Consider the following 19,556-nt stretch of genomic DNA (forward strand, 5'->3'; position numbering starts at 1 on the left):
GTCCTTTTTTTTTTTCCTAATACTTGACTCGTATAGTTTACTAAAATGTTAGTTTACAGTTTGGCTTGTAGCACAACGGATCTGCTCTACCGACATGGTACACTCGGTCAAATTTTGAAACATACTGTAAAGTCTTGATGGAAAATAAGACATTCGGCGTGTTTTATCTCCTCACAGAACATATGACAAAGAATTAGAGAGTGATTACTTAAAGGAATTTTTGGGTTAAGCTGAGTTTCTTTACAAACAAGACTTGAGTTAAAAAAAATAATAATTATTTGTAGAATAACTTTCCAATGCAGTCTATCTTAAATATGAGGTGTGGCTTTACATCTAGTTAATCTCCAGAGTCTATAAATATTCATTTCAATTTAAAACACAAAAAAAATGACAACCAACCATATGTATAATAAACATAACGCACACTGTATAGTAAAAAAAAACCGAAATAAATTGAATTAAATAAGTACATGTGCACTCATTAAACTGATTTAAAGATGTTGGAGAGCGTTGTGTTGAGACTATTTCCATCACTTCCAATTCAAAACCAACATGGACCTGCAGGACAGAAAGGAAACCATCTTTTCCCTAGGACAGCGAAGGCACGACCCGCCCCGCCGTGCCTCCGGCATCATGTTAGTCGCTCGGGCAGAGCAGGGCGGGTCGTGCCTTCGCTGTCCTAGGAAAAAAAAAAACGGAGGAAAATTGTGGATGCTTTGAGTGCTTGTTCAAGAGCAGCAATGTTTAAAACAAAAAAAACAAAACAAAACAAAAAAAATCAAATCCGCTACTGTGAAAAGTGAACCTACAGTTAGTAACTAAACTAAACTAACGAGGAAACGTCATGCCCTGCTGTTAATCATGTTCTGAAAGTCTGTAGTTGTCTTGAACGAAGACTTGTAAACTTGCCGTGAACACTCACCTTCGTAGCTGGTCGTGCCCTGGACGCCACTCCTTCCGCATGCGTCACACTGGCGGGAAAAAGACAGCGTGTAAAGGCAGCAGTCATTTTAAATACGCGTAGAAGCTGTCGTGAGCAAAAAAAAACAAAAAACAACTCCTGCAGGACACTTGACCTTTTACCTTTTGAAGCGTGAACTTCAAGCGCGGAGATGTCCACTTCGTCTGTGTCCAAGGTACTGACGTTGCGTGGCGTTGCGCGTTTGTCGGGACTCAACGCGGCCGCGTCGTTGTGTTGCTGCTTTTCTAAATTACAATTAACTGCTGTTGTTTCTTTCTTCTTGGTCGTTTGCTATTTGCAGGGCTGCTTCGTTTTTAAACCCAGCGCCAAGAAGAAGAAGAAGACGACGACCACGACCACGACGACTCCCAGCCTGGGTGAGAAATGTTGTTGTTTACCAGGAAAAAGTCGTTATCGCTCGAGCTTAAATGTACAAGTCGCGAGCTGTCACGTGAACCAGGTGTTGCTCGGTGCTTTCGTCACGTTGACGCCGTTTGTCCGCAGAGAGTCATTTCAGCCGAGGCTGCGAGGGTGCCGAGAGCAGTGAAACACGGTTTAAACTCTGCCAGGACCTGTGGAGCAAGATCAAAACAGACACAGAGGTGAGAACAGACGTTCAAAAATGATCAAAGTAATGGAGTTTAATCGACTCCTCATTTTCTGAGTTGATTCACGATTTGATGTATTTTTTTTTTATACATTAAGCGCTGAAAATTTTAGTTTCAAAATTGTTACGTATCCAAACATATACAGTGAAAGTATATAGATCTCTTATTAGTAAGATTGAAACCTGCGAACAAACTTGATTGATTTGTGATTCTGATATATGATCAAACTTAAGCAGGCGCTCTTGTTGAGCACCCTGTAAATCAGCTGAAAAAACATAAATATATATATATTTTTCTTGTAAGGTTTTACAGGATGAACTTCACAGGAACATCTTGGACAGCTTGCTGGACTTTACCAGGAAGTGCTCCTCCACTCGTCAACACAGCGACTGGGCATCACAGATGAGGGCCAGTGAAATTCCCACAGCAGCTCTTGTGCTCGGTAGGTACGCTGGTGTTAAAGCAGGGATATCTGACACCGAGAGGTTTTATTTGGCCTTTTTTCAGACGGTCACAGCCACCGTCGACATGTAATATGATAGAAACGAAACATTTACAAAACAAATGTTGTGCTGCTACGTCCGATCTGACCTTTCCTTGACGTCCGCTGTAGGGGTGAACGTGCCGGATCACGACATGACCTTCCAGAGTCTGTCTGACCTGCTCCAGCAGTCTGTCACTCCTCACGTGGCCTCTGTTCAGGCCAAAGAGTGTGGAGGTGAGACTTCCAGACAGCTTGTTCACCTGTTTATTTATTTATTTTTTATTTTTTTACAGTAAAGATATTGGTCTATTCCCAATATACTTTTGTGCCTTCAAGTCTGTATTGCTTGGTTTATCATTTCAGCCTTGAAGCATTTGATGAAGAGGGTCCTGGAGAAGTTTATGGGTGCAGTTGTGGATGATGATGATGAGGAAGAGGAGGAGGCTGAGCATGTCAGTACTCCGCTCCACAGCAGCATGCACTGCTCGCTCAGTGCACTCTGTGACTGGTACATTACAAAAACAAAGGTGGGAGCACAAAGCGTTTACATTCGGTGTGTGAAGTGAGACTGTTCGTAAAGCACTCGAAGCAAAATGTTCTCTTGTATTTCAGAAATCCAGCAGTGGGACTCCTGGAAGAAAGCGGAGTTCTCCAGTCAAAGATGAGCCGTCGCAGCCTCCTGTTGTGATTATTTTCAAAGATTTGGAGGCTTTTAACCCAACAGTTCTTCAGGACTTCATTCTCATCTGCAGGTAACTGAGAAATGTAAACGTTTCTGTTTTATTGTTATTTTATGACTCGCACATTTTCAAAGTTTCATACCACATGTTCCTCTGAATAGATGCTGACCTATCACCTTGTTACGAGACACATTACCGTGTTGCAAATTGAAACGGTGTCTCTACTACCTCGGTTTTGCAGTCGGTACATCGAACGTCTCCCGCTGATGTTCATCTTTGGGATCGCCACGTCGCCGAGCACCATCCAGCACATGCTGCCCTACTCTGTCTCCTCCCTGCTGTGCGTCGAGCTCTTCCAGTCCCTGTCCTGCACACAGCACCTGGCCACCGTCATAGACAAGGTAGGTTCACCCTGACACACAGCACAGACTCCAGAGGACGTCCATCCGGAGTCTCACCGTGTCATTGTGAAGCTTGTGAATCACAAACCTCCAGAATGGAAATATATAATCCAGCACCAAAGCTAAAGAAAACAATAATAGTGTTTCTGTCCCACTTTTTTTTTTTTTTAATCTTATTTAGCTTTCACATCTATGAATCTCTTTTCAAGCTCCTTCATCCTCCAACTACAAGGTCACATTCATTTTGATCTTAATTTTTTTGTTGTTTGTTTGTTTATTTACATCTTTGCGAGTTTTGTATAGAGCTGCACACTTTGTTAATCTCTGCTCCATTTGAGTCTCATGCGGGTGCGGCATCGTAAAATACAACATATCACACAGGAAGTAAAAACGTATACCTTCCTCCCCACTTATGCAGGTGTTTTAGCTGTTTTACTTGCTGCTGTTCTGTTTTTTTTATTTTTTTAAGTTTATTCCAGAATCTTTGGACTTTAGTTTAAGATGACAACAACGAGTTTTTTTTTAATCCTGCTCTTTAGACTTGTAAGTAAGCGATACAGCTACCTGCTACACATGAATACTGGTTTTAGTTTGGTTGAAGTTTGTCAAGGCGGTAGGAAGTTCAACACGAATACGTTTTTTGTTCAAATGTGATTACATCCCAGGAAGTTTGTTATATTTCTTGTCTTGCTTGTTTCCAGTTGATCCTGACACCTCACTTCCCCTTCAAGATCAACGGTAAAGTGATGCAGGTGTTGATCAGCATCTTCCTCTACCATGACTTCTCCGTGAGAAACTTCATCAAGGGCTTACAGGTGAAATGTCTCCTCGGTCTGTCCTCGTCCCGTCTCCTCGTCTGAAGACGTAGTTCAGACGGATATTTCTGCTCGGTCTTTGTGCAGCTGGCCCTGCTGGAGCACTTCCACTCTCAGCCTCTCAGCGTGCTGTGCTGCAAGAAGAAAGAGGCGCTGCCGAACGTGATGCAGCTCAGTCAGAGCGACTTGGAGAGGATCAGGCAGCTGCCGTCGTTCAAGAGGTACACGCAGACTTTATTTTATTTTATTTTTTTTTACATTAGTGAAGTGACTTACACTTCATTTAAAAAAAAAAAAAAAAAGTGGAATTGCACAGTTTATCTTATAGTGGTAACTTTACGTTTTGTTTTTTTAATGAAGGAATGCAGCTTGTTTAATGGCTTGTCGATACCTTGTGAAACCAAGCCTTTAAATCTGACCGACCGTATGTTGACCGCAGGTATGTGGAGAAGCAGGAATCACAGGCGCAGGTCAGTCTGATGACAGATGACGCTCATTTAAAGGTAAATTATTTTACCTTTACTTCTTAGGCAGTGAACAATAATGAGTGTACATATCTGGTCAGACTCTAAACACATGAGGTTTTTAAACAAGGCCTCTGTTTTGCGTCTGTTCCCAGGAGGTGTGTCGGAGGCTAATAAAGGACCTTCGCAAGTACCACAAGAACTATTATCCCATCCTGAGGTGTCTCCACACTCTGACCTCATCATTACCTCGATATCCCCTCGGAAAGCAGGCAAGAAACAATGGGATATTTTTGAACTAGATGGGACCTGCCTTGCTTATATCTGCCTTGATTTGAACAGTGGCTTATTGCGCGTTACAGATCAGGGAGCTTCATTTGATATGTCTGGAGAAGAACGTATGGGAGAATGAGGATTACCAGTCAGCCATGAAGCTTCTTAAGTAAGTGAAAATCTAACGTTAGTAGAGCCTGGATAGTTAACCTGTGATTCATCAAGGTGGATGATGTAAACCGTGTTAAAAGAAAAAAAAAATGACGGAAATTTTAGACATCTGGACCCACGCCTGCTGTTTCGAAAATACTTCTTGACATAGACATGCTGCATTTGTACTAGTATCCAAAGATTCTTCCACGTATGTACTTGAGAAAATGCTATTTACACATCTCACCTCCAGATGGCAACATATCACAGGTATTTGGAGGATTATTGTGACTCCTGGTGGACAAAAAAAGCCAGTAAAATAGAGCAATGTAGTGTTGAGCCTTAATTGTTTGCCTGCTGCGCTTTCCCTTTCAGGATGCTGGCAAAGGATGAGCTGAATGCTTCGCTCCAGAAGTGTGCGGACATTCTGCAGCCTGTCAAGTCAAAGAAGCTGAAAAATGCTCTCGTCCAGCTGGAGGAGCATCTGGCCAGATTCAAGCAGCTGGACAGTAAGCTGTGCAGACTTTCACAACATGCTCAGAGCGAGATTCTCAGGTTCCCTTCCGTGGGACAGTCTCCTCTGTCGGATCATCACTGCTAAAAGTGGAATAAGCTACTTAAACGAAATGTATACCAATCGCGTCTTGTCTTCTGGCCTTGTCCTTAACAGCAGCTGCCACTGCAGTGGCCCCCGGTGGGGAGGAGAGTATCACTTCTCCAGCGAAAAAGCTTCAAAAGAAAACCGATCTGTTTCAGTTGCAGAAGGTAGATCGAGTACTGGCGTCACCTTCGCTGTGTTGCAGAGAAGAAACTCTCCACCTCTGTCAAACAAACTCTCCCTGTCGTCCCGGTTGCAGACGCTGCTGGAGATGAACGAGTCTCGGAGAGCCAAGAAACTGAGTCCGTTTGAGATTCTGAGGAACGAAGCCCTTGATTTTATCGACACTTTAGTGAAGTGAGACAACCGACGCCCTGGCTCCAACGAAAGTAACGATTTGATACAACACAAACACTCGTAGAGACACTCATTCATCTCATGCGATCCCATCCAGGAGTCATCTGTCTCCGCCGGAGTCTCAGACGCTGCATGAAGTCTGCTACTACACTTCGTCTGCCGCCGTGAGACGCCACCTCAACGCAGCACCTCGTACCTCCATCCAGACGGCGCTGAGCACTCCCTACTACTACCTTCAGGTATGTGGAAGAGTGACTGCCTTAAATAAGTCCTCATTCTGTCCTGCAACTGGCAATGAATAGTAATGTTTTAACCACGTTGTTATCTTCAGAAATGATTGGAAAAGTGTCTGCTGAGAATTTAAATGTGTAATAACCTTTCTCTCCCACCAAGCAGTCTGATTAGTTTTCCTTTTTTTTTTTTTTTTTTTTTTTAAAGAATGACAGCCTGAAGACGGAGGATGGGACGGTCTCCAACGCTGCTCCTGATATCTGTATCGCCTACAAGCTCCACCTGGAGTGCGGCAGGCTGATCAACCTCTACGACTGGCTCGAAGTGAGTTCATATTCTAAATCATTTCTTGCTTTAGCTCATCACGTAGAATTTAATGAGGTTAAAAAAAAAAATCTCAAAAAAAAACAAAAACAAAAGTAACGTTTATACAGCCTCCATTTTATCTCAACAAGAACAGCACTTCTTAACTTTACCCCGCAAAGTTTCTCAACTGGAGGTTTTTCTTTTTGAAGCAGCCGCTTTATCGATCCTAAGGATTCGTGTGTCACAAATATTGATCTGAGGATCAAATATTGGCTCTGGATGAACTGCTCACTGACGTGAATTGAAACCGTGGATTTGTTTTCAGGCCTACTCCACTGTGGTTTCTGCAGCCGAGGGCAACCACCCAGCTTCTGACAATTTCGGGAAAGTGGATGAGGTCAAACAGTATCCTTCCATAACTTTTTATGTCCACCGAACGGCCACAATGTTAAAACCACTGGCAGGTGACCTTTGTTTAGTGGCACATCTTAAGACTTTAACACGTATCACCTACCTAAACGTTTTTGCAGACCACATGCAGCCCTTCATGGCTGTGGCCTCTTTCGGCAGGATATTGCGCCCTGCCACACTGCCGAAATTGTTCATGAATGGTTGGAGGAACAAAGAGTGTTTTCTTGGCTTCCAAATTCCCCAGATGTAAATCCAATCGAGCGTCTTTGGGATGAGCTATAAAGGCAAGTCTGATCCAATCAAGGCTCCACCGCGCAACTTCCAGGACTTGCAGGATCTGCTGCCAACATCTTGGCGCCTGACAACACGGGACACCTTTAGAGGTCTTCCTTCCCGTTTTTATTAAATACTTCAAGTTTATCGCTGAAGGTTATTTAGATTGGAAGCACAATACAATTTTTTTTTTTTTTTTTAAACTGTTAAAATAAGTGTCAAAAAACAAAGATGACTCCACAGTTCAAACATGTTGTTCCTCAGCTTGTCCTTCAGCGCTCGTTTTATCCGCGCCGTGTCAGAACTTGAATTCTTGGGCTTCATCAAGTCCACCAAGCAGAAGACCGACCACGTGGCTCGACTCACATGGGGAGGTTGCTGACCGCAACCATCGAAGAAAAGCTGTGGGTATTGTCTCAATTCAGTCCCCATCAACTTCCACTTGTATTTTTCCCTTATTAAATGATATGTGATAAGTGCCATACTTATTTTTAGTTACTTGTGTTAAGCAGACACTGTACCTCTTTCCTAATAGAGGACAATCATGTCAGGTGCTTAAGATTAAAAAAAAAAAAATAATAATAATAATAATAATACATGGCGCTATCTGCAGGGACAGGACTCACTTAAAACCCAGTAACGTTACAGCTCAGCCATTGTATTGATATACTAATATATTGCAGTTATAGTACAGCTAAAATATAGAGTACAGGCGAGGGATTGTTTAGGTTGTGGACTGTCACTCAAAGTCCCGTCTTTAGAGAAAAAAAAAGCCCGACTGCTGCTTCTGACCATCGTTTCAAAAAGGTCAGGATCGTCTTCATACCAGAACTACATCAAACCAATTCTCAACTCTTAAAAGATATTTTTATTGTTGTTTTTTTCTTTTCCAATCGGTACATTGGGTCCAACGTGATACCAGCGGAACAAAACTCAAAATAAATAAAACACTGGTAGGAAAAAAAGAAAAGGAAAAAGCAAATTATCCCACTTTTATGCTCAATTTAAAAAAAAAAAAAAAAAAAAAAAAAAAAAAAGCAATGAACAGAACTCTAAACATATTCTCTGTCCAACTTGTTTTCTTCCACTTCCCTTCAGATTGACCAGCAAACCTTGTGTAAAACTCTCCGCCGCTTTATCATATTTACATGTAACAAACAGAAACAAGTGACAAAGCCTGGAATGCTGGGAATCATTACAAAAGTGAGATAACTGTAGATACACATACAGCTGGAGGAACATAGGCCACTGGTAGAGATAGGGTCCATTCATTTACATTAGGAAGCACCTAGTTGCTGACAACAGAGTGATAACTGACAACAGCTTCATATAAACCTTTGCCCAAAGACAGATATATGGCACAGTAAGAAAAGTTTTGTTTGAACTAGCTAAACTTGAATCTCTTACAATGATGAACTTTTTTTTTTTTTTCTTTTTTTTTTTCTTCTTCCTTTCCTTTCTTGAGATATCGTGTGATAGCTTGCAGCGAGAGAAGGCCGTCCTGCAACGATTCTGTGCCACACTCAGGAAACATCTGGAGAGAAGGGAGATTAAATAAAACACAGAAACCAGACTTGTTAGTTGAAACTTCAGAAGGCAGCGCTCAAACTGAGATCCAAGACTTTCTCGCTTTACAGTACTGAAACAGGAATGTAGAAATGATTCAAGACACAAAGGAGAAAAAAAAACCAAAAAAAAAACCACTCACAGCTTGCAGGCTGCTCCCCGAATCGTCGCATTAACTGATCATGTGTGAATTTCACGAAGGTGTCATATTGTTCTGAAATTCACAGGACAGGAAATCACGCTTAGTGCACTTACTTGTTACGCTCAGAGGACACTGTGCATTATCAGAATTTGTCTTTTATACCGTCATTTCCCCGGAGCTAATAATTATATTTCCTGGAGTCAGGAGTCTTATTCCCGTAATCTCTACAGCACAGCTCGCTACTTGTCACAGAAAAAAAAACAACAACTGTTAAATCATTTGGTTGATTGACAGCAAATTTATGACAACTCTGATCATTATTGAATTCATTACGCTGCCTGTTAGTGACAGCTGCTGAACTCCATTTGCTGAACTCCATTTATTCACACTCACAGTAATTAAGCAATTTAAGTCTATTGTCATTCGTTTACAAACTAAAGGATCAGTTCATAAAAGGGACCGTTTGAAGTGGGTACCTGGCAGTAGTGAGTGTATTAGCGGCGGGGTTCGCACGTCCCAGTTCCTCAAATGGTTCGTTTGTGATATTGTGGGACTTTGATCGTGTTTTTAGGATGTCAGTTCAGATCCGAGCTAAAAACGAAGTCTCGCATCGAGGCAGCAGGAGATCAACAGCTTCTGCGTTCTGTCGGGTACAAATTTCTTGTTTTTGCAAAGCGAGTCCAAAGAGAGCCATAAAATGGCTTCACTTTCTGTCGGGGAAAAAGGCTTTCTGATGGCAAAGTAAAGCAGTAAAACGATTCTAAACGCAGCCTAAATTTTAAGGTGGTCAAAATAAGTTATTGCAAGTCGGGTTCACGTCGCTTTGCTTCCAGGGCGGTACATGCAGATAAGAACCTCAACCAACCCAAACTGTCTCTAATATATTCTCAACAAGCGAAATAAAAATGTGACCTGTAATACAGAAAAAGAAACGTCGGTTGGTCAATTAGTCGATCGATAACGGTTTTGAGGATCAAATAAACATTCGCCGGCTTTCACCGTGTGCGGTATACGTTTCGTATATACTCACGGATATCTTCATAATAAAGATTTTAATTGAATATTAATTGCTTAATCAGTAGGACTACAAATTTTGCGTAATTCGCGGTGTAAAGTGCTGGTTTATGTCAGTCAGCAGAGCGACGTCAGCGGATCGCTCAAACTCACGAGGAAACGGCAGCTGAAGAGCAGAAGCGTTTTCGATAAGTGATTAATGAAGGACGTGTTGTTAATGCATAGGATTTATTAAAAATAATTTTAAAAAAAACGTAACTAGGACGTGACGGCGTGCGCCTTCTTGGGGAAGGAGTTCGGGGTTTAAAGGCAGTGCTCGACCATTTCTCTTCAGTTGTTCTCATTGAGACCAGTCGGTGGGTTGAGACTCTTTTGATTTTCAATAAACCTACGCTGCATCGGACCGTTGGATGATGACGATTTGTGTGAAGGGACCGGGCCACTTCGGTCCCGGGGAAGAACTTCCACCACACGTCCGTCTTCCACTGATGAATTTGGATATCTGGTGTGTGTAGCTTGGGTTTCTGTTCTTTTTGTGTGTGTGTGTTCACTGCTCAAAGAGTCGTTGTACCAACCAGCCAGTTTTGAAGTCATGGTCTCCTCGTACTCCTCCCGCACCTTCTCCTCCCTTTCTTTCAGCAGGCGTTCACAGATCATTCCAACTTGTCTGAGTGTGAATAACGGCTGTTCTTTCCTCGTCGGGGAGACACCTCCGGAGGACGTCCCTGTGTAAAAATCCAACGCAAAAAAAAAAAAAAAAAGCTCAAGAACATCTCAAAAGTTATTCTTAAAAAGGGGGCTCCCTCTCCGCCCTGTAACCCGGGCTCCTTCACTGACCTGGCATGCTGGGAACATTCATAGTCGACGACTGGGATGGGGATTCTGGAGAATAGCAGCACTCTGGCTGTTGGTAGCCTCCGTCTAGATGCTTCCTCTTCTGAATGCGTTTGTACTCCTGTTTGATGCTGTTCAGGATTTGTTCTAGTCGGGTCAAAAGAAAGTAAAAGACAAAAGAGGTGCATGAGTAAAGTCTGAACACGTAGAGTCCGTCTACTTATATATATATATTTTTTTAAATTTTTTTCCTAGTGTGGCTCAATATGTTTTTTATCTCGGGCTGATCAACTAGGGAGGGCCAACTTAGCCCACAAATCAGTTTACCTTACCTGCGCTAAGTCTGGACGACGATTCCCCAAATGGCGAGGGCTCCATGCTGAGGTACTTCCGAGGGGACGAGGACGACGTGGACACGGGGACGCACCTCCGTCTTTTGGGGGACGTCGGATTCATCAACGGATCAAAATCCATGGTCCTCTTCAGGGTGGCTCCACACGCCATGACTTCAGTTTGTTAAAGGGAGGAGGAGGAGGAGGAGGAGGAGGTGGGGGGTCAAAAATACCGAGACAGGACAATAATAAGGCATGAATTACTTCCGATCATTTCTTTATAACACCGTGCGGGATTATTCTGCTAAAAACAACCACATTTCCTTCGCCGAGGACGACATGTCAGAAACACAACTGCGCAGCTGAAGTCTTCAAATATCCGCCAGCAGGCTAACGTTAGCAGGCTAGCCAATTATCAAAAAGAAAACAAAGCTAACGGTAGCTTTGGCGACCATCGGCACGCGAGTCGCGTTTCTTGTGTACAGTTTGGATAAAGCTGTTTTTTTTTTGTTTTTTTTTTTTACCTTTTTTTTGTTTTTTTTTTTTTGGGGGGGGGGGGGGGTGTGAGGGAGAGAAAAGCTGGTCCCCGTTCGTTCACCGACTCGTGTTGTTGTAAAAAAAAAAAAAAAATTAAAATTAAAAAAAGTTGCTTCCCAAAAAGTTGAAGTGACGACCGGCCGGCTGCGGGGCCGACTGTTCCGATGAGAGGGAGGGAGGGGGGAGCTAACGCGATGTAGCCGCCTGGTTTTGATGCGAGGCTATATGAGGCTTCTCCGGCTCGTGACGTCACGCGCGAGACACCCAGGCGCAGCGCATTCTGGGTAATGTAGTAAGACGAAAGAAAACAACAACAACACCGTTGACGGATGATGAAAAGGAAAACAAACAAAAAAGACTGATAATGTTACATCATCCGAAATTATTTAACTTTTTTTTTTTTTTTTTTTTTTTGTTATTTAATTTCGGTTACACCGTAACCTTGATAAAACTACAACTCCATTCATTGTCGGTAAGACCCAGGTCATGCCAAATTAAAAAAAAAAATTAAAAATGAGACATTTTTTTTCTTGTCTCCACACGGGTGCGGTGTTGCACACCGAAAATTACAGGTAACAGCAGTAAAATGTCCTCTTTGAATCACTATATAAAAAAAAAACATGACTGAAGGGATACGAATGGAAAAATATACAATTTCGTGATTCAATAATATCAATATTTCATGATTTTTTTTTATAATAAAAAAATACATATTTTCATCTCTTAAGAACTAAAAATGAACAACTTATGTACTGTAGTCGCAAGTAGGCATTATTTTAGGGCCCACAAGCCTAAAAGGTTTTGAACCGCAGCCTTAATATAAACACAGTCACACACACCGACGTACAATTTTTCACCTTGAAAAGAAAAAATACACATCGTAAATTAGCCACAGGTGCAGACAAGATGGTTTCATCATTTTATTGAAAGAAGATACCAGGTATGTCGACAAAATCATGATAAAAAATAGACCAATTTCACAGCTTTATTCAATACATGTCCTTGCTTATACACAGTTCTTTTGGGGACACAATGGCACAATGGACACTTCACAGGAATATGGCAGGATAGCTTCGCACAAAATGCTGCAACTGTTTTATAAGCGCGTATGCAAAAAGCAGTTCCCAAATCACGACAGAGCAAAGTTTTATTTTGATCGAAAAGCCATTCGTATTTCAACATATGACTCACCATTTTGCTTTGCAAAATAAATAAATAAAACTTAATTTATAAAACTGAACTGCTGCCAAACATCACAATATCACGGTCTTTACAAAATCATCCATCGTTATATCCAAATCACTAATGAGATGCTGATTTATGTGATATCAAGTGATATTTGCATTGAGTTTAGACATAGTTTCACCTTGCATCACTGCCACAATATTGCTCTATGGTATAATGCGAAAGGACAAAAAGGAAATGCCCTATTTTTTCGTCTTTAAAGCTGAAACCTGTTAAAGTCTCTGCACATTCAAACTACAGCAAAGAAGCATAATGTTGTCTGTGTAATTAATGGTTGTGGGGGAAAAAAATGCCCTTGAGCAAACTAGTTCTTGGGAACTCTGCTGAGTTAATTTAGATAAAACAACCCTTTTGTCAATAACAGAATAAGAACAGTCATCCAACTCCACTATACAGAGAGTACGATGGTTTATTAATACTAAAGATTTCGGTTTGAAAACAAAAAAACCTGTGTCTTAGTAATTTTTTTTTGGCACATTTCACAGTTACAGAGCAGTGCACTAAGAAGATGGGGACTATTCTACACTACCTTTACTTCACAGTTGCACCAGAGCAGCGCAGCCTGTCTTTTAGACCGGCTCCGCAGTAGATGACTCAGTCAGTCCAGAAACGGTAACCTGGGCTACTTTTACTTGAGTCTTTCCAGAGCTGCCCCCATCCTTCCCCGCCCTGCCTGCTGCGGCTCTCACACTCCTGCTGTTCCAGTCACTCTCGGCGCTGTTGTCCAGAGACTGCGTCGCCCCCCGGCACACGTGGCAGATGTTGAGGAAGGCCCTGCGCAGGTCCTTGCTCCGCATGGCGTAGATCACAGGGTTCACGGTGGAGTTGAGCAGGCACAGCATGCTGCAAAAGGCAAACACGGTCTTGATGAAGTCGTTCACCTTACCGAAGAGGTCGTACACCATGATGGCGAGGAGCGGGCCCCAGCAGATGATGAGGGCCACCAGGATCAGGACCAGGGTCTTAGCCAGACGGAGGTCCATGCGGGCCTGCTCCGGCCTCACTGTCTGCACTTTAGTTCCCTCTGCGGTGTAGACGATCACACTCCTCTGGGAGCTGCGGCTCAGCATGCGGACAGCGTGGTGGTGGGACTTCCAGAGGATAAACATGTAAGCGTAGATGATGAACAGGACCGAGATGCTCGTCATCCCAATCCAGAACATCAGGTACTTCTGGTCAATTAGAGGGAAAATATCTGAGCACACAGTGCCAAGACGCTTGCAGTTCCAGCCCAGCAGCGGCAGCAGCGAGAAGACGATGGAGATGGTCCACATCATACTGAAGGCAATGACCGCTTTCGTCTTTGTGACGATACGCTTGTATGCCATGGGCCTGTAGATGGAAATGTAGCGGTCGATTGCAGTGAGGAACAAACTGCCCACAGAGGCTGTGAAGGAGGCGATAACCCCGGCCAGCTTGAAGAGGAAAATGTTCGGGCTGTCCTTCCTGTGGAGGACATGAAAGTCCAGGAAGCTGTACACAAAAATGATGCTTCCTATCAGATCAGCCACAGCCAGGCTGCCTATGAAGTGGTAGGAAGGCCGAGAGCGAAGTGTCTGGGAGTGCAGGATCACACACAGCACCATGAGGTTCTCCAGCACTGTAAATGTACCCAGGGTGAGAGCCAAGATGGCGACTGCGAGCTGCTGGCCAGGAGTGAGGATCATAAAGCACTCCATGTTGTCCACAAAGTTCTCCCCGCACTGTGCCGCTCCGCCGCTCTCCACCGAGGTGCCGTTACCCAGCACCAAGTCTGACATGTTGGTGGGGAAAACGGGAGCCAGAGCGCTGTAAATGATCTCCTTGTTTCCAGGGATGAGCCTGGGGAGGGAGCCACTGACCGAGGCAGAGTGAGATTTCTCTGAGTGGAAGCCATTCTTGATCAGGCTCGAGTCAGCGGGGGGGTCGTAGTAGCTGGCATCGTTGGAGCCCAGGTACTGAACACCTGTTGTTAAAGTGCTCATCGTGGTGCCTGCTATCCTGTGCAAAGCCAACTTCATGGCTGGTTTGAGGTGCTCAGTGGAGAGGTGTGTGGCGTGATAGCATTACGCACATACAGAGGGACATCTATCAAGAAGAAGAAAAAAAAAAAAGGGCATTGTTTTCCATGAAGAATGCAGTAAATTCTTCAAAAAGTACATCTTGTTAAATTTGAAAATACTCAAAGATGGGAAATAATATTAATGTTCATTAATGATTGATATAGTGGAAAAGGAATTTGTTGCTGGGAGATATTGGGGTAATCTGTGTATCAGCCAGCTGACTCCAGAACAGATGCATCCCAGACAATAGTGGGAAACTGAACAGTTGATGACAAACCTATGCAGCCTCGTGGGAAATCACTGCATTAAGTATGTAGGACAGCCAGGGCTCCTTATTAATTAAAAGGGGTCATTAAGCATTAAGCTTTTTTTCCCCCCCAGTCATCACTGGATTAATTAGGCATCAAGGGAGAGACGAGATAAAGAGGGAACATATCTGCCCAATGAAGCATTTACATTTTGATGTCAGTGATAATGGTTTTAATTATTAACAGGCAAGTTTACATAAAGCTTTTTGAAATAAGACGTTTTTGATGAGCAGAAACAATAACAATAGCAGTAATTGTAGCCTCCTGGTACGGACAAATCAGATACGAATAAATTGATTAAAATATATATATATATATATATATATATATATATACATATATATATAAAATAGATTTCTTTTTAATAAAAACAAAAGGGAAAAATACATACCTTCATTTTCTGGCTACAAATATCTTGCACCGATCCATGACGGAAACCTAAACTGGGAGTAAAAGTGTTCTTGTTGTCTCCCAACAGCAGTTACAGTAACTCCCCCCCCCCAAAAAAAAAACAAAAAAAAAAACAACAACAACCACTAGAAGCGAGTGTGAAATTCTTGTTTTGTTGTAGTTTTAAAAGGAAATAATACAGCGCTGACTACCCAGATACCGTCAGTGTGACACAGTAACGCCAGGCAGCCAGCCGGTGGGGTGTGTGCGCGTTTGCCGGAGCGGGCGGTTTTAAGGCTCCGCTTTTGTGCGCCAGGCTGGTCACGTGGTCTGAGGTGTTTGAGCGCAGAGCGAGTGGAAGGAGCGCATCCGTGAGCATCATCCACACCTATTCACACAGGAACAAAGCAGCTGCAGGCGACACATGCAAGCCCGCTGTGATTTTTGTTGTTGTTGTTGTTGTTGTTGTTGTTGTCGTTGAGTTTTACCTCCACTTTGTTCATCAAGCCCACGAATGCACGAGTGTAAGAAAATACATTAAAAAGTGTTTAATTTTCAACAGCATTTTCAAAATCATGTTCATCAAGCAGTGGTGAAAGTAAATATTTCAATGTAAAAAAGTTTTGCATGGAAAAATACAGAGATATCAGCTGTAAAATATGAAAGTAAAAGTATTTCTTTGGTCCCTCTGACTGATATGCAATTATAGTTGTATCACATCATGAATGCTGAAGCAGCATGTTACTGTTGTAGCTGCTGCAGGTGGAGCTGGTTTGAACTACTTTATATTCCATTTCATTTGCAGGATCAGCAGATAAATGTGTGGGGTCATCAGATGATTACTGTGAAAGGAAGGAAGAAAAAAAAAAATCACAGCTTTGATCCATAAATCTGTTTTCAGTTTTTGGACTCTAATCTTTGATTTTTGATGAGACATTGGATCATTTGAACATTTACTGAAATCACACATGTGAGAAGTATAGAGGGAAAAATCACTACAAGATGAAGCTTTTAACAACTCATAGACATCTCAAATGTTACCACGACTACACGCTGCTCTTTGTAAGATGCAAGGAGCCCAACGGGTTGGAAATCGCTGGTTTTCAATCTTTATTGACGTGTCGCATTTTAAAGTGTCAAATCATCATCTTGAAATGTAGCAGAGAGGAAATATCACCACAAAAGTACCACAACATTGTACTTAAGTATTACTTGGCTACACGTACTTAGTACTTTCCACCATTGTACATACATATATACTATACTATATATACTGTATCAAGATATGGCAGCAACCCCATTACGTTAATTTGACAGCATTAGTTACTTCACACATTAATGACTCACATATCACGAGTTCATAGATTATGATGCAATTAAACTAATGGCACGTGAGAAGAAATCAGACCTACAAAGTCCAGCATCAGACATGTTTACACATGAGTGCATCAGTAACAATAATTCAGGACCATTCTGCACAGTAAGCACTTTTGATCCAGACATTTATAAGTACATGTTGTTGCTGTTGCTGATGTTTCTTCTTGTACTTATATGCATGCTGGTCTTTTACTTGTAACACAGTATTTTTATATTTTGGTGTTTCGTCTTCCATTGCCACGTTGCAGTAACTACAGTCAGATTATTGAAAGGCACCTCACACAGTGTAATTTCAGTGCAATTTCAAAGTCACAGTGCTATAAGTCTGTTCTGAATACCCTCCACTATTTATCTATTTATTTACTGCAGTTGGAGGTCACATGCACACACTGTTAAGAGTCTTTTTCCTGTCTTGCACAGCTGTGCAATTATTTCCACTATGCACTCCCAGCAGAGCTATCTACCAAATTACATGTATCTTGTTGTGGAAAATACATGACATTTGGCAACATCATTGGAAAACAATGAAAGACACTGCGCATGATGCCAGTGGCTCCAGTTTTGGCAGGAGTCATCCAACTAATTACTGAACACTTGTTAGGCTCAGTTAGAAGCAGATTCAAGCAACCATTGATCACTTGTGGCAGAGTAGTGTGTGTTCTTTTCATGGAGATAGTTTACAGAGAGACAGACAGAGCAAGTGAAATATTTTATTCATGATAGGTGACTGCAGAATTCATTTGTAACTCACATGGCTGTGAGGTGACTTCTGGTTGACTGCTCTTTGGTGTTTTCCTTTTCTTCAGAAGAAAGATTTAATGTAGGCTTTGCATCTATCGTCTACCAAAGCAGGGGGCAGAGTGTTGAGATCCACATCCATCATAATGATTATTATTATTTCAGTGACAGAGGGAGAGATTTTTCGCAGACAAAGCTGTCTGTGATGACAAAAGGCCTCCATACGACTATAACAGCAACTTGTACAAGTTAATTTTTTTTTCTAAATCCTCTGCATCTGAAGGCTGCTGCTATTGTTTCATGTCCATCAGGCTTTGACGATGAATATTGCAAGTGAATGACTTTAGCAGGATTCCACATGAACGCACCATAATGCATCCCATTCAATATTGATCCTTCTCCATTTACAGGCAATTTGAGTGGTTGCCTACATTGTGGAATCATTACTTTCGGTCCACACAGGAACACATCCTTCAAAATAGACACATTCATGCAAAGACTCACATTAAAAAAAAGAATCATATTTCATTTCGATATTGCACATTCACAGGGTAATTTATTTTAGACATGTTACTTATTTTGTTAGATCGGGGACCAAGAAGTAGGCTGAAAATATAGTGATTACACACACAGCGTGTTACCAGACGAGATTCTGAAGCAGGCTGTCTGTCTCTGATGTGTTTGTTTCGAGGGCTTGGAGGATGGGAGAGTGTGTGGAAGCTGGGAGGGAGGGGTTGCGGGAGGGAGGGAGAGAGGGAGGGAGGGATGGATGGAGGAAGGGATGGAGGAAGAGCTGGTGAGGAGGAAAAGCTGCATAAATAGAGAAAGGGAGGAGGCTGTGGCTGAACACTGACAGCTCTTAACTGTTTCCTAATCTGCCACTTCTATATTCTGTTCCTCCCCAGCTGGAGACACTTCACACCCAAACCAAGGTGGCACCGCACAAAGAAAGTGAATTTACGTCAAATTAGTTCAGCTAAGAGGAAAAAAAACAAACAAATATATAATGTTTACTAAATTGACTCAAGAAGCATTTTACAAATTTCTCAATCTCCCAGTGCATCCTCATTAGTCACTTCATCAAGCATTTATACCGACCTGGCTTCATTAAGCTAATCAAAGGTGTTTGTTGATCCGTTTTCCAAAGACTTTTAATTGAAGCAACAGCACCACACCCCAAAAAAAACAACATCAGAGAAATAAACAGGGGGAAGAAGTTTACCCTCATGTTTCTCTCCTGCATCAGAATTTCTGCACAGATCTTCCTCGCAGGGAACAATCGCACTGTGAAAAGTATGAGAAAGTTGTGACATAATGCCTTCTGTGACAAAATTGTTTCCTCACAGATGGAAAGAAAACACCCGGAATTACCAGTATAAAAAAGAAATGATGGATGTTTTCTTCAAAGAGTAAACAAGAAGGGCACTCGAAGAACACATTTCTCCGTGAAGGCCAATAATCCGCTCTTCAATGACATGCAAATCTACAACAACAACCACCATATATGTCTGTATATATTTACTGTATTTATTATATTTAATTGTGGCAATGTTGCAATTGTACTGGTTCCAGTTCTCCCCTTAAGAAACCACTGTTCTGTCCCCAAGTGTCCCACAATGGTGTGCTTGGATTTACCGGGACTAATTCTGTCTGTCTCCCTCTCATTTAGTGCCTGTCATTCAGAGTACACATGAGAGTGTTGCAGGTGGGCGGATAAGTTCAGGGCTGCATTTATTTCCCAGTACACCTCTGGTGCTCCATAATAACGGCTTGCTTTAAGTTTGAGTAAGTTAATGCGTATCCCAGAGAGTTATTAGTACCTGTGAATATGGGTTGTGATATGGCCGTATGTTTTGTCGCTATCGAACTTTACTGATTTCTACTGGGTTTTAAGATGTACGGCATTTAGTGTCAGCCAGGTATTACCAGACCCTAATTCACTGTGTGATAATATGAGTCTGGTACTCTCCGTTGAGGAATTGTTTCTCGTCGTTGCATCTTACCGGACATAGACCTCGG

At 42.3% G+C, this 19,556-nt stretch overlaps 3 protein-coding genes across 5 annotated transcripts; 1 reads left to right on the forward strand and 2 right to left on the reverse strand.

Moving 5' to 3' along the window:
* Positions 1–1,043: 1,043 nt before the first annotated feature.
* orc3 (origin recognition complex, subunit 3) lies at positions 1,044–7,895 on the forward strand. 2 transcript variants are annotated; one of them, XM_069152351.1, is made up of 20 exons: positions 1,044–1,136; positions 1,263–1,338; positions 1,466–1,563; positions 1,873–2,011; positions 2,183–2,287; positions 2,417–2,580; positions 2,666–2,805; positions 2,975–3,134; positions 3,836–3,949; positions 4,037–4,170; positions 4,389–4,452; positions 4,569–4,685; positions 4,776–4,855; positions 5,212–5,345; positions 5,507–5,601; positions 5,694–5,791; positions 5,889–6,030; positions 6,230–6,346; positions 6,654–6,733; positions 7,289–7,895. In XM_069152351.1, exons 1-20 carry the CDS (start codon positions 1,113–1,115, stop codon positions 7,392–7,394), a joined length of 2,187 nt encoding a protein of 728 aa, XP_069008452.1. In that variant the 5' UTR covers positions 1,044–1,112; the 3' UTR covers positions 7,395–7,895. The 2 variants fall into 2 exon arrangements, with proteins under 2 accessions (XP_069008452.1, XP_069008453.1); XM_069152352.1 differs by having other exon boundaries at positions 5,510–5,601.
* On the reverse strand, positions 7,866–11,664 carry LOC138199996 (akirin-2-like). 2 transcript variants are annotated; one of them, XM_069152353.1, is made up of 5 exons: positions 10,901–11,659; positions 10,572–10,715; positions 10,310–10,459; positions 8,721–8,792; positions 7,866–8,546 (listed from the first exon to the last, which is right to left on the reverse strand). In XM_069152353.1, the coding sequence occupies exons 1-5, from the start codon at positions 11,070–11,072 to the stop codon at positions 8,536–8,538; spliced, it is 549 nt and encodes a 182-aa protein (XP_069008454.1). In that variant the 5' UTR covers positions 11,073–11,659; the 3' UTR covers positions 7,866–8,535. The 2 variants fall into 2 exon arrangements, with proteins under 2 accessions (XP_069008454.1, XP_069008455.1); XM_069152354.1 differs by lacking the exon at positions 8,721–8,792 and having other exon boundaries at positions 10,901–11,664.
* Positions 11,665–12,344: 680 nt separating this feature from the next.
* Positions 12,345–15,688, reverse strand: LOC138199998 (cannabinoid receptor type 1B-like). Its single transcript, XM_069152355.1, has 2 exons — positions 15,424–15,688; positions 12,345–14,749 (listed from the first exon to the last, which is right to left on the reverse strand). Exon 2 carries the CDS (start codon positions 14,680–14,682, stop codon positions 13,252–13,254), a length of 1,431 nt encoding a protein of 476 aa, XP_069008456.1. The 5' UTR covers positions 14,683–14,749; positions 15,424–15,688; the 3' UTR covers positions 12,345–13,251.
* Between the last annotated feature and the right edge of the window lie 3,868 nt (positions 15,689–19,556).

Source organism: Embiotoca jacksoni, unplaced genomic scaffold (genome assembly GCF_022577435.1).
Source record: "Embiotoca jacksoni isolate LCO1_2020_lvr unplaced genomic scaffold, fEmbJac1.0.p SCAF_18, whole genome shotgun sequence".
Classification (NCBI taxonomy): Eukaryota; Metazoa; Chordata; class Actinopteri; family Embiotocidae; genus Embiotoca; species Embiotoca jacksoni.

Excerpts from the sequence above, each read along its gene's own strand:
- LOC138199998 (XM_069152355.1), bottom strand. The coding sequence starts at position 14,682 with ATGAAGTTGGCTTTGCACAGGATAGCAGGCACCACGATGAGCACTTTA.
- orc3 (XM_069152351.1), top strand. The coding sequence starts at position 1,113 with ATGTCCACTTCGTCTGTGTCCAAG. Across the intron at positions 2,581-2,665 it reads GGTACATTACAAAAACAAAG|AAATCCAGCAGTGGGACTCC; the intron begins GTGGGAGCACAA and ends CTTGTATTTCAG. Across the intron at positions 4,856-5,211 it reads TCAGCCATGAAGCTTCTTAA|GATGCTGGCAAAGGATGAGC; the intron begins GTAAGTGAAAAT and ends TTTCCCTTTCAG.
- LOC138199996 (XM_069152353.1), bottom strand. The coding sequence starts at position 11,072 with ATGGCGTGTGGAGCCACCCTGAAGAGGACCATGGATTTTGATCCGTTG. Across the intron at positions 10,460-10,571 it reads GAATGTTCCCAGCATGCCAG|GGACGTCCTCCGGAGGTGTC; the intron begins GTCAGTGAAGGA and ends ATTTTTACACAG. Across the intron at positions 8,793-10,309 it reads CATGACTTCAAAACTGGCTG|AACAATATGACACCTTCGTG; the intron begins GTTGGTACAACG and ends TGTGAATTTCAG.